The following is a 13,880-nucleotide window of genomic DNA, read 5'->3' on the forward strand; positions in this document are numbered from 1 at the left end:
CCAACCCCAACCTAATCCCATCCGAAATCCATCCCATCCCATCCCAATCCCAACCCATCCCATCATCCCAATCCCATCAACCCAATCCCATCCCAAATCCATCCCAACCCCAATCCAACCCCATCCCAATCCAATCCCATCGTCCCAACCCCAACCCAACCCCAACCCAACCCCAACCCAACCCATCATCCCAACCCCAACCCAACCCCAATCCAACCCAACCCCATCCCAATCCCAATCCCAACCCATCCCACCATCTCCACGCCATCATTCCCACCCCCACCCCCTCATTCCATCCCAACCTCCCCCCTCCTCCCGGCGCAGCGACTCACGGCAGAAGCTCTCCGTCCTCCACCCCCTCAGCGGCGCTCCGGCCTCCTGGCACGCCGCCGTGTAGGCCTGCAGGCTCCGGCAGAGCGGCTCCGCGGCCCCGCCGCCCGCCACCATCTCCCGCAGGCAATGCTCGAAGAATTCCTCGGGCGCCACCGTCCCGTGGCAGCCTCCGAAGGGTCCCGCCGCCGCCACCATCATCCCGCACGACTCCTCGCCGCGGTAGGGCCCGGCGGCATCCGGCGAGCGGCCGGCGGACGTCCCGCCGCCCTCCTGCCAACAGGCCGCCGCGGATTTGCCCGTCGTCGCCGATTCTCGGCTCCCGTTGAGCCGGGCGACGTCGGCTCCTGCCAAATCGTTGCCGCCGTCGCCGTCGAAGTCGCCGCAGAGGCCGCGCGTCCGCCCCGCGGCGCCGGCGGGGACGGTGAGCAAGAGGACGGCGCCGCCGTAGACGAGACGGTGGCCGGAGGTCGTTTGAAGGACGATGTTGGTCCCTTCTTGGGTCACCCAAGTCTTCCCGTCGCCCACCGATAACGGCAAAGCCCGCGTCTCCCCGTCCACCTGCGGGCAAAAGGGAAGGAAGTGGGGTGGGGGAGGGGCGAGGTGTCCCCCTCCCCTTTGCCCCTTCGCCCCCCCCTCCCCCCCCCAATCCCACCCCCCGGCCTCAGCCCGGCCTTATTTTTTTCCCGAGGGCTAAACCCGCCTTCGGTTGGGCGAGAGGTGGGTTCCCCGGGAGAGGAACCGCGTCGGAGGCCAAAGGCGGGGGGAGGAACAGGGACGAGGCCCAGGGGGGCTGTTTTGGGGGGAGGAAGAGGAGGAGGAGGCTCTTGGAGAGCTTTTGGGGGAGACCAGGAAGATCCTGAAGGGCCTTTTTAGGAGAGTTGAAGAGGAAAAGAAGGATCTTGGACAATTTTTCTTTGGAAAATAAAAGGAGGAGGATCTCAGGGCGCTTTTTGGGGGAGATTAGAGGGAACGAAGGATCTTGAAGAGCTTTTTAGAAGAGGAGAAGACTCTTGGGGGCTTTTGGGGGAGACCAAGAAGATCCTGAAGAGCTTTTTTAGGAGAGACATAGAGGAAAGGAAGGATCTTGGACGATTTTGCTTCGGAAAATAAAAGAATGAGGATCTCAAACCATTTTTGGGGGGAGAATAGAGGAAAAGAAGGATCCCGGAAAGCTTTTTAGAAGAGGAGAAGGCTCTTGGAGAGCTTTTTGGGGAAATGAGAGGAGACCAAGAAGATCCTGAAGGGCTTTTTTAGGAGAGACAAAGAGGAAAAGAAGGATCTTGGACACATTTTTCTTTGGAAAATAAAAGAATTAGGATCTCAAACCATTTTGGGGGGGAGATTAGAGGAAAACAAGGATCTGGAAAGCTCTTTAGGAGAGGTGAAGAGGAGGAGGAGGATCTCAGAGAGCTTTTTAGGGCCGATGAAGAGGACAAGCAGCGCCCGGTTGGCTGAGGTTAGTGGGATCCATCCAAGGGCGACCCATTGGGGGTGGGGTTATGGCTCAAAGGGCTTGAGCTGATGGTTGACCAAGAAGAGGAACACTCACGTCAACGGTCCACATGCTCCCACTCGGCACGGTGACGCGGGAGCCCCCGACCGCCACGGTGACACCCCCGTCATTTTCCAGCGTCACCTCCAACTCGTCGCCGTGGTAGACCTTGGCCAAGACGTAGCGGCAAGAACCGCCGAGGGTAAAATTCAACCCGTCGAAGGTGACCAAACGCCGAGCGCCCAAGAGGACGCACCGGCCACGCTGCCCACCGTGACAACCCCGGATGCCGTTTTCCACCCGGCACTCCTGCCCCGGGGCGCACGGGGCCGCCCGACACGTCACCGTCCCCGCCGCCGTGCAACGGCAACGCTCGTCGCACCCGTCCCCGGGGTAAAACTCCTCTCCCCGGTGGTAGTAACGTCCCCGGTGGTGACAACCGCAGTCGGGTGGTGCCACGCAACGGTCGCCGCTGAGGACGAAACCCTCGTCGCAGAAGCAACCCTCGGTGGCCGGTAGGTTGCAGGTCGCCGCGTTGGCGGGTTGGTTGCACGTGGTCGGGCAAGCGGTGCCGTTGAGCTCGTAGTGCGAGTGCGGGGGGCAGGCGGGTGCTGGGGGGGGAGGTTGTGGGGTGGTTTGGGGTGAGAAAAGGGGGATTTGGGGTCTGGGAAGGGCACGGGGCGTGGCACTAAGGTGGTGTCCCTAAAACTACTCGGTTTTGCATATTATAGGGGTTGGGGGGGTTTTTGAGGATGAAGGTGCTTGTTGGGGTTTTCCTCCTCCACGGATCTTCGCGTCTCCTTTTTGACCCCAAACCAGCTGGAAATCCCAACCCGGGGGTTTTTGCACCGCGATGACCTCACACGGAGATCCCCCTTTGGGATTTTCCTCCTCCGAGGATGCTCCCAGCGCCCCTTTTGACCCCAACGTGGCCGGAGATCCCCACCCAAAGGTTCTTCTACTCCAACTAGGTTGGATGACGATCCCTCTCCGGGTTTTCCCACCTCTGAGGATCCTCCCATCTCCCTCCCGAGTCCAGATTGGACAGACATCCCTATCCAAGGACTTCCCTCCTCCGAGGATGCTCCCAGCGCCCCTTTTGACCCCAACGTGGCTGGAGACGCCTATCCAAGGCTTCTCCTCCTCCAGCGAGCTTGGATGGAGATCCCAATCTGGGATTTTCCCCCTCTGAGGATGCTCCCAGTCCCCTCCTGACCCCGTCTCCGATAGAAACCCCTATCCTAAGCGTTTCCTACTCCAACTAGCTTGGACGGAGATCCTAATCCGGGGTATTTCTTTTTTTCCTACTCCCAGTGTCTTGGCAAACCACCTACCACAGAAGGCCTTGGAACGCCAGGGCTCGAGGACAGCCCCGGCCTCCTGGCAGGCAGCGGCGTAGCCCTTCACCGCCTGGCAGACGATGGCCTTGTGCCCTCGGAAGACGCAATAATCGGTGACGCAAGCTTGGAAATAGCTCTCGGGGTCAACCCGGGGGTGGCAAGACCGGAACGGCCCCTCGGGTAACAAGATGAGCCCACATTCCTCCCCGTTGGCCCGTTGCTTGCGGCCGATGACGGCGCGGCTGGAGCATGGGCGCGGTGCTGGCTCTTCGCAACCCGGCGTCGCCTCGGGGGGGGAGTCGTTGCGGGGGTCGCCGTCGAAGTTGCCGCAGAGGCCGCGTAGAGCCCCGGCGTAGGTGCTGGGGACGGTGACAGCCAAGTGGCTCTGCCCGTCGAAGGAGACGGTCAGGTGGGAATCGGTGCGCAAGATGGTGCCCCAGCCCCGGCGGGTGATGGAGACGTTGCCCCCAGGGAGGGTGTGGGGGAGGTTGACCAATAGACCGTCAACCTGGGAGGGGGTGGGGTGGGGGAGTTAAGGGGTGCTCAAAGCACCCCAAGCGGGGCAGAGCCCCGTTGTTTGCCCCAAACCGGACCCAAACACAAAGGTCAACCCCAAACCCCAACTTCAAGCCCAAACGTTAACCTCAAGCCTCCAACCTCAACCCCCAACCTCAATCCCAACCCTCCAGCCTCAACCCCCCAACCTCAACCCCCAACCTCAATCCCAACCCTCCAGCCTCAACCCCCCAACCTCAACCCTCCAACCTCAACCCCCAACCTCAATCCCCAACCTCAACCCTCCAACCCCAACCTCAACCCTCCAACCTCAACCCTCCAACATCAACCCTCCAACCTCAACCCTCCAACCTCAACCCCAACCCCAAACCCCAATCCCAAATACAACCCTGACCCCTAATCTCAATCCCAAATCCAACCCAAAACTCAACCCCAACCCCAATCCCAACCTTGACCCCCAACTCCAACCTTGAACCCCCACCTTGAACCCCCACCCTCAACCCCAACTCCATACTCAAATTCAAGCCTAACCCCAACTCCAACCCTAAGCCTGACCGTGACCCCAAATCCAATCCAAATCCAAGCCTAACCCCAACTCCTGTCCCAAATCCAACCTTAAACCCAACCTTGACCCCAAATCCAATCCCAAATCAAGCCTAACACCAACTCCAACCCCAAATCCAACACTAAGCCTGACCTTGACCCCAAATCCAATCCCAAATCCAAGCCTTACCCTGACCTTGACCCCAACCCCAATCCAAAACCTGATCTTGACCCCAACCCCAATCCAAATCCAAGCCTAACCCCAACTCCAACCCCAAACCCAACCCTAAGCCTGACCTTGACCCCAAATCCAACCCTAAGCCCAAGTCCAACACCAAACCCAACCCTAAGCCTGACCTTGACCCCAAATCCAACCCTAACCCCAAGTCCAACCCCAAACCCAACCCTAAGCCTGACCTTGACCCCAAATCCAACCCTAACCCCAAGTCCAACACCAAACCCAACCCTAAGCCTGACCTTGACCCCAAATCCAACCCTAACCCCAACTCCAACCCCAAACCCAACCCTAAGCCTGACCTTGACCCCAAATCCAACCCAAGCCCAAGCCTAACCCCAACTCCAACCCCAAACCCAACCCTAAATCTGACCTTTACCCCATCCCCAACCCAATCTCAACCCCAACTCCAACCCCAAACCAAACCTCCCCCTCAACCCCAACCCAACCGCCCCTCCCAACCCCAGGTGCCCCCCCCATCCCCGCCCCCATCCCCTCCCCCACCCCCCACCCCCCCCGGAGCCCCGCGGTGGGGCCGCCCTCACCATGGCCCTTCCCGGGAAGTCGTGGCTGAGGGTGACGTTGTAGCCGTAGACGACGACCTGGACCGAGCGGGCGCCGGCGGTGCCGTACGGTTCCTCCCCCTCATTTCCCACCAACACCCGGAAACCCCCCGACCCACCCCTCGCCCCTCGCCCCCCCACGAACTCGCGGCGGCAACGGCTTGCAAAATCACCCCGCCGCCCGTCGAAGGTGACGTAAACCCCGTCCCTCCCGGCGCGACACGTCCCGTAATTCTCGGGGTAACAGCCCCGAACCCCCTCCACCACCCGGCACCTCTCGCCCTGGCGACACCCGTCCTCCCGGCACCGAACCCGCTGCTCCCCGGGGTGGCAAAAACACCTGCGGGTGCAATTATCCCCCCCCCAAAACCGCTGCCCGGGGGCGTAACGGTGCCCGCCGTGGTGGCAACCGCAGGCCGCCGCCGCCGCCGCGCAGGTGCCGTTGACGAAGACGAAGCCCTCGGCGCACTCGCAGGTCTCCCGGCAGGGGGTCGAGCAGTTTTGGGGGTCGTGGAGGTGGGCGCAAGTGCGGGGGCAGCCGCAGGGGTTGTAGCGACTGTTTTCCGGGCAGGAGAGGGCTGGGGGCAGGAGGGGAGTCACGGCCCTCGAAGCTGCAGCGCGGGCGGGGGCCGCGGCGCCAGGGCTGCGATGCAAACCCTGACCCCGGGAGCGACCTCTGCGGTGCAAACCCCAACCCCCCGTGCAAACCCCAACCCCCCGTGCAAACCCCAAACCGCTGTGCAAACCCCAAACCCCCGTGCAAACCCCAAACCGCTGTGCAAACCCCAAACCCCCGTGCAAACCCCAAACGCCCGTGCAAACCCCAAACCCCCGTGCAAACCCCAAACCCCCATGCAAACCCCAAACCGCTGTGCAAACCCCAAACCCCCGTGCAAACCCCAACCCCCCGTGCAAACCCCAAACCCCCGTGCAAACCCCAAATGCCCCTGCAAACCCCAAACGCCCCTGCAAACCCCAAACGCCCCTGCAAACCCCAAACCCCCGTGCAAACCCCAAACTCCTGTGCAAACCCCAACCCCCCGTGCAAACCCCAAACCGCTGTGCAAACCCCAAACGCCCCTGCAAACCCCAAACCCCCGTGCAAACCCCAACCCCCGTGCAAACCCCAACCCCCCGTGCAAACCCCAAACCGCTGTGCAAACCCCAAACGCCCCTGCAAACCCCAAATCCCCGTGCAAACCCCAAACCCCCATGCAAACCCCAAACGCCCCTGCAAACCCCAAATCCCCATGCAAACCCCAAACTCCTGTGCAAACCCCAAACCCCCGTGCAAACCCCAAATGCCCCGTGCAAACCCCAAATCCCCGTGCAAACCCCAAATTGCTGTGCAGCATCTGCATTGCAACCCCAAATCCCCGTGCAAACCCCAAATCCCAGCGCAAACCCCAAACCCCCGTGCAAACCCCAAACCCCCGTGCAAACCCCAAATCCCCGTGCAAACCCCAAACCCCCGTGCAAACCCCAACCCCCCGTGCAAACCCCAAACGCCCGTGCAAACCCCAAACCCCTGTGCAAACCCCAAACCCCTGTGCAAACCCCAAATGCCCCGTGCAAACCCTAAATGTCCATGCAAACCCCAAATGCCCCGTGCAAACCCCAAACCCCCGTGCAAACCCCAAACCACCGTGCAAACCCCAAATGCCCGTGCAAACCCCAAATCGCTGTGCAGCATCTGCATTGCAACCCCAAATGACCCGTGCAACCTCTGCATTGCAACCCCAAATCCCCGTGCAAACCCCAAACCCCCGTGCAAACCCCAAACCCCCATGCAAACCCCAAACCGCTGTGCAAACCCCAAACCCCCGTGCAAACCCCACATCCCCGTGCAAACCCCAAACCCCCGTGCAAACCCCAAACCCCCGTGCAAACCCCACATCCCCGTGCAAACCCCACATCCCCGCGCAACGCCTGCACTGCAGCCCCACATCCCCCTCGCAAGGCGCCAGCCCCCCGCTCCCCACTCACCGCACCCCTCCGCCCTCCGCCAGTCGGGCACTTGCACCCCGCGCTCCTCGCACGCCGCCGCGTAGCTCTCCAGGGCCCGGCAAGCGCTGCCGTTGCTGCAGGGCTCCCCCACGCACCCCTCGAGGTACCCCCGGGGATCCACAACCCCTTGGCACACCCCGAAAAGCTCCCCCAGGGCCAAGCGCCCGCAAAAGGCTTCGGTGCCTTCGGAGGAACCGGCGTCGCCGCCGCAGATGCCGCAGATGCTCCGGGCGAAGGCGCCGGGGACGGTGACGTTGGCGGCCCCTCGCCAGTCGTAGGCCACGCGCAGGGAGAAGTCGGTGTCCAGCAGCAGCCCCGCGCCGCCCCGCGCCGCCCGCACGCGCGCCCCGCGCACGGCCAGCGGCAGCGCCAAGCTCCGGTTGTTCACCTGGCCGAGGGGAAGGGCAAAGGGGGGAGATGGAGGACGGAGGGTTGGGGGGGGTTTTGCAAGGGGATGTTGCGTGCGAGGGCTTGCAAGAGCGTGGACGGGTGTGCAGGAGCATGCACAGGTGTGCAAGAGCATGCGTTAGCGTGCAAGAGCAGGCACGGGCTTGCAAGAGCATGGGCGGGTGTGCAGGAGCAGGCACAGGCTTGCAAGAGTATGGGCGGGTGTGCAGGAGCATGCACAGGTGTGGAAGAGCATGCGTTAGCGTGCAAGAGCAGGCACGGGCTTGCAAGAGCATGGACGGGTGTGCAAGAGCATGCGTTAGCGTGCAAGAGCAGGCACAGGCTTGCAAGAGCATGGACGGGTGTGCAGGAGCATGCACAGGTGTGGAAGAGCATGCGTTAGCGTGCAAGAGCAGGCACGGGCTTGCAAGAGCATGGACGGGTGTGCAGGAGCATGCACAGGTGTGCAAGAGCATGCGTTAGCGTGCAAGAGCAGGCACGGGCTTGCAAGAGCATGGACGGGTGTGCAGGAGCATGCGTTAGCGTGCAAGAGCAGGCACGGGCATGCAGGAGCAGGCACGGGCATGCAAGAGCATGGACGGGTGTGCAGGAGCATGTGTTAGCGTGCAAGAGCAGGCATGGGCATGCAGGAGCAGGCACGGGCTTGCAAGAGCATGGACGGGTGTGCAGGAGCATGCACAGGTGTGGAAGAGCATGCGTTAGCGTGCAAGAGCAGGCACGGGCTTGCAAGAGCATGGACGGGTGTGCAGGAGCATGCACAGGTGTGGAGGAGCATGCGTTAGCGTGCAAGAGCAGGCACAGGCTTGCAAGAGCATGGACGGGTGTGCAGGAGCATGCACAGGTGTGGAGGAGCATGCGTTAGCGTGCAAGAGCAGGCACGGGCATGCAGGAGCAGGCACGGGCTTGCAAGAGCATGCACAGGTGGGCAGGAGCATGCGTTAGCGTGCAAGAGCAGGCACAGGCTTGCAAGAGCATGGACGGGTGTGCAGGAGCATGCACAGGTGTGCAAGAGCATGCGTTAGCGTGCAAGAGCAGGCATGGGCTTGCAAGAGCATGGACGGGTGTGCAGGAGCATGCGTTAGCGTGCAAGAGCAGGCACAGGCTTGCAAGAGCATGGACGGGTGTGCAGGAGCATGCACAGGTGTGGAAGTGCATGCGTTAGCGTGCAAGAGCAGGCACGGGCTTGCAAGAGCATGCACGGGTGTGCAGGAGCATGCACAGGTGTGGAAGAGCATGCGTTAGCGTGCAAGAGCAGGCACGGGCTTGCAAGAGCATGGACGGGTGTGCAGGAGCATGCGTTAGCGTGCAAGAGCAGGCACGGGCATGCAGGAGCAGGCACGGGCATGCAAGAGCATGGACGGGTGTGCAGGAGCATGTGTTAGCGTGCAAGAGCAGGCATGGGCATGCAGGAGCAGGCACGGGCTTGCAAGAGCATGGACGGGTGTGCAGGAGCATGCACAGGTGTGCAAGAGCATGCGTTAGCGTGCAAGAGCAGGCACGGGCTTGCAAGAGCATGGACGGGTGTGCAGGAGCATGCACAGGTGTGGAAGAGCATGCGTTAGCGTGCAAGAGCAGGCACGGGCATGCAGGAGCAGGCACGGGCATGCAAGAGCATGGACGGGTGTGCAGGAGCATGCGTTAGCATGCAAGAGCAGGCACGGGCATGCAGGAGCAGGCACGGGCTTGCAAGAGCATGGGCGGGTGTGCAGGAGCAGGCACAGGTGTGCAAGAGCATGCGTTAGCGTGCAAGAGCAGGCACAGGCATGCAAGAGCAGGCACGGGCATGCAAGACCAGGCATGTGCATGCAAGAGCATGTGTGGGCATGCAAGAGCAGGCACAGGCTTGCATGATCATGCATGGGCGTGCAAGAGTGTGCACAGGTGTGCAAGAGCGTTCAAATGCATGCAGGATCATGCACAGGCTTGCAAAGGTGTGCGAGAGTGTGCACAGGTGTGCAAGAGGGTGCACAGGTGTGCAAGAGCCTGTGTGGGCGTGCAAAGGCATGTGTGGGCGTGCAAGAGCAGGCACAAGTTTGCAAGATCATGCATGGGCATGCAAGAGCGTGCAGTCTTGTGCAACAGCCATAAATCTCATGGAAGAGTGTGGACACACATTCAGGAGCCTGCATGAGCGTGCAAGAGCAAGCAGACATGTGCAAGAGCCAGCATCAGCGTGCAAGAGCATCCAGCCACGTGCAAGAGCCTGCATCAGCGTGCAAGAGCGTGCAAGAGCATGCATTAGTGTGCAAGACCTTGCAGCCACGTGCAAGAGCATGCAAGAGCATGCATTAGTGTGCAAGACCTTGCAGCCACGTGCAAGAGCATGCAAGAGCATGCATTAGTGTGCAAGAGCATCCAGCCACGTGCAAGAACATGCAAGACCATGCATTAGTGTGCAAGAGCCTGCAGCCACGTGCAAGAGCATCCAGCCACGTGCAAGAGCATCCAGCCACGTGCAAGAGCCTGCAGCCACGTGCAAGAGCATCCAGCCACGTGCAAGAGCATCCAGCCATGTGCAAGAGCCTGCAGCCACGTGCAAGAGCATCCAGCCACGTGCAAGAGCCTGCAGCCACGTGCAAGAGCATCCAGCCACGTGCAAGAGCATGCAGCCACGTGCAGGAGCCTGCAGCCACGTGCAAGAGCATCCAGCCACGTGCAAGAGCATCCAGCCACGTGCAAGAGCATGCAGCCACGTGCAAGAGCATCCAGCCACGTGCAAGAGCATCCAGCCACGTGCAGGAGCCTGCAGCCACGTGCAAGAGCATCCAGCCACATGCAAGAGCCTGCAGCCACGTGCAAGAGCATCCAGCCACGTGCAAGAGCATGCAGCCACGTGCAAGAGCATCCAGCCACGTGCAAGAGCCCGCAGCCATGTGCAAGAGCATGCAGCCACGTGCAAGAGCATCCATCAGCGTGCAAAAGCATGCAGCCACGTGCAAGAGCATGCATCAGCGTGCAAGAGCATGCAGCCACGTGCAAGAGCATGCAACCACGTGCAAGAGCATCCAGCCACATGCAAGAGCATCCAGCCACGTGCAAGAGCATCCAGCCATGTGCAAGAGCATCCAGCCACATGCAAGAGCATCCAGCCACGTGCAAAAGCATGCAGCCACGTGCAAGAGCATCCATCAGCGTGCAAAAGCATGCAGCCACGTGCAAGAGCATCCATCAGCGTGCAAAAGCATGCAGCCACGTGCAAGAGCATGCATCAGCGTGCAAAAGCATGCAGCCACGTGCAAGAGCCTGCAGCCACGTGCAAGAGCATGCAGCCACGTGCAAGAGCCTGCAGCCACGTGCAAGAGCATGCAGCCACGTGCAAGAGCATGCAGCCACGTGCAAGAGCATGCAGCCACGTGCAAGAGCATCCAGCCACATGCAAGAGCCTGCAGCCACGTGCAAGAGCATCCAGCCACGTGCAAGAGCATCCAGCCACGTGCAAGAGCATGCAGCCACGTGCAAGAGCATCCGGCCACGTGCAAGAGCATGCAGCCACGTGCAAGAGCATCCGGCCACGTGCAAGAGCCTGCAGCCATGTGCAAGAGCATGCAGCCACGTGCAAGAGCATGCATCAGCGTGCAAAAGCATGCAGCCACGTGCAAGAGCCTGCAGCCACGTGCAAGAGCCTGCCTCGGCCCGCCCCCGCCCCCAGACCCACCCGCCGCCCCCCTCACCCGGACGAATCCCTCCTCGCCCTGCCGGGCGGCCACGGTGACGTTGTAGACGCGCACGAGGAGGGAGGTGACGGCGGCGCCGAGCACCTCGGCCTCCACGCTGAAGGCGGGCAGGGAGGCGTCGGGGCTGCAGGCGCGGGCCACGACGTAGCGGCAGGGGCTGGGCAGGGCGGAGGCGCGGGCGGAGGCGAAGGGGCGGGCGGAGGCGAAGGGGCGGGCGGCGGGTCGCAGCTGGCACGTGGCCTCGGGCGCGGCCTGGCAGCGCGGGCGGCCGGAGGAGACGTGGCAGCGCTCGCCGGGGCGGCACAGGACGCCGTGGCAGGGGTTGGGGTGGTCTGAGGAGGGAAAAGAGGGGGAAAAGGGGTTGAAAACGGGTGCAACCCGGAGGGGCTGCAGCCCTAGGGCCGTGCTGCATCGGCGTTGCACCCCCAAGAGCATGCACCCCCACCGTTGCACCCCAGGAGCGTGCACCACCACTGTTGCACCCTAAGGAGCATGCACCACCACCACCGTTGCACCCCGAGGTGGTCCCACCACCACCCTTGCACCCCCAGGAGCATGCACCCCCACCCTTGCACCTCAAGGAAGTTGCACGACCTCCGTTGCACCCCCAAGAGCATGCACCACCACCGTTGCACCTCCAAGAGCATGCACCACCACCCTTGCACCTCCAAGAGCATGAACAACCACCCTTGCACCCCCAGGAGCATGCACCACCACCGTTGCACCCCAAGGAGGTTGCACAACCACCCTTGTACCCCCAAGAGCATGCACCACCACCCTTGCACCCCAAGGCAGTTGCAATACCACTGTTGCACCGCCAGGAGCATGCACCACCACCGTTGCACCCTGAGGCGGTTGCACCCCCACCCTTGCACCCCCAGGAGCGTGCACCCCCACCCTTGCACCCTAAGGAGGGTTGCACGACCACCGTTGCACCCCGAAGAGCATGCTCCACCACCGTTGAACCCGAAGGAGGTTGCACCCCCACTGTTGCACCCCCAGGAGCGTGCACCACCACCCTTGCACCCCAAGAGCGTGCACCCCCACTGTTGCACCCCAAGAGCATGCACCACCACCGTTGCACCCCGAGGCAGTTGCACCACCACTGTTGCACTGCCAGGAGCATGCACCACCACCCTTGCACCCCCAGGAGCATGCATCCCCACTGTTGCACCCCAGGAGCGTGCACCCCCACTGTTGCACCCTAAGGAGCATGCACCACCACTGTTGCACCCTAAGGAGCATGCACCACCACCCTTGCACCCCCAGGAGCGTGCATCCCCACCCTTGCACCCCCAGGAGCATGCATCCCCACCGTTGCACCCCAGGAGCGTGCACCCCCACTGTTGCACCCTAAGGAGCATGCATCCCCACCGTTGCACCCCAGGAGTGTGCACCCCCACTGTTGCACCCTAAGGAGCATGCACCCCCACTGTTGCACCCTAAGGAGCATGCACCACTACCACTGTTGCACCCCAAGGTGGTTGCACCACCGCTGTTGCACCCCCAGGAGCGTGCACCCCCACCCTCGCACCCCCAGGAGGTTGCACCCCCACCGTTGCACCCCGAGGCGGTTGCACCCCCACCCTCGCACCCGGAGGAGGTCGCAGCCACTGACCGCACTCGCACGCGGCCCAGCTGACGGAGGCCGCCCCGTCCCGCCCGACGCCGTAACTCAAGACCCCGAAGGCGCCGTTGAGCCGCTGCGAACGGTGGGCGCCGCCTTCCGGCCTCAACGGCCGCCACCAGAAACGGCCGCCGGGCACCGGCCGCCACCCGCCGGCACCCAACGGTCGCCCCTCGAGCGCCGAGGGGTCGGCGACGGCGGGGCCGGTGACGGAGGTCGCGACCCGCCAGGGCCGGAGGGCGGCGGGGCGGCGGCGGGGGGCGGGCCCCGGGAGGGCGTCGGCGGCGTCGGCGGGAGCCACGAGGCCGTGGAGCCACGAGGGCGGCGGGGCGGGGCCGGCGGCGGGGGAGGGGCGGCGGCGGGTGCTGGTGGGGGAGGGGCGGGGCCGGGCGGGGCCGGCGGCGGGGGAAGGGCGGCTGGAGGAGGCTGCGAGGGGGGAGAGGGAGGGTGCGAAGGGGGTGTCAGTGGGGGGGGGGTGGGGGGGAATGGGGGGGAAATGGGGGGGAATGGGGGGAAATGGGGGGAAATGGGGGGAAATGGGGGGAATGGGGGGGAATGGGGGAAATGGGGGGGAATGGGGGGAAATGGGGGGAATGGGGGGGAATGGGGGGAATGGGGGGAATGGGGGGAAATGGGGGGAAATGGGGGGAAATGGGAATGGGGGGAAATGGGGGGAAATGGGGGGAATGGGGGAAATGGGGGGAAAATGGGGGGGAAATGGGGGAAAATGGGGGGAAATGGGGGAAATGGGGGAAATGGGGGGAATGGGGGAAATGGGGGGAAATGGGGGGAAATGGGGGGAATGGGGGGAAATGGGGGGAAATGGGGGAAATGGGGGGAAATGGGGAGAAATGGGGGGAATGGGCGAAATGGGGGGAAATGGGAATGGGGGAAATGGGGGGAAATGGGGGGAAATGGGGGGAATGGGGGAAATGGGGGGAAATGGGGGAAATGGGGGGAAATGGGGGGAAATGGGGGGGAAATGGGGGGAATGGGGGGAAATGGGGGAAATGGGGGGGAAATGGGGGGAAATGGGGGGAATGGGGGGAATGGGGGAATTGGGGGGAAATGGGGGAAATGGGGGAAATGGGGGGAAATGGGGGGAAATGGGGGGAATGGGGGGAAATGGGGGGAAATGGGGG

General features: G+C 62.8%; 1 protein-coding gene across 1 annotated transcript; it reads right to left on the reverse strand.

Moving 5' to 3' along the window:
• Nucleotides 1–302: 302 nt before the first annotated feature.
• Nucleotides 303–11,546, reverse strand: LOC135311475 (IgGFc-binding protein-like; the record flags this gene model as incomplete). Its single annotated transcript, XM_064440603.1, has 6 exons — nt 11,109–11,546; nt 7,009–7,417; nt 5,005–5,600; nt 3,160–3,673; nt 1,883–2,436; nt 303–891 (listed from the first exon to the last, which is right to left on the reverse strand). Coding segments are annotated over exons 1-6 (3,100 nt in total), but the record flags the coding sequence as incomplete, so codon positions are not given.
• Nucleotides 11,547–13,880: the final 2,334 nt, after the last annotated feature.

The sequence above is a fragment of the Phalacrocorax carbo genome, unplaced genomic scaffold, assembly GCF_963921805.1.
Source record: "Phalacrocorax carbo unplaced genomic scaffold, bPhaCar2.1 SCAFFOLD_136, whole genome shotgun sequence".
Lineage (NCBI taxonomy): Eukaryota > Metazoa > Chordata > Aves > Suliformes > Phalacrocoracidae > Phalacrocorax > Phalacrocorax carbo.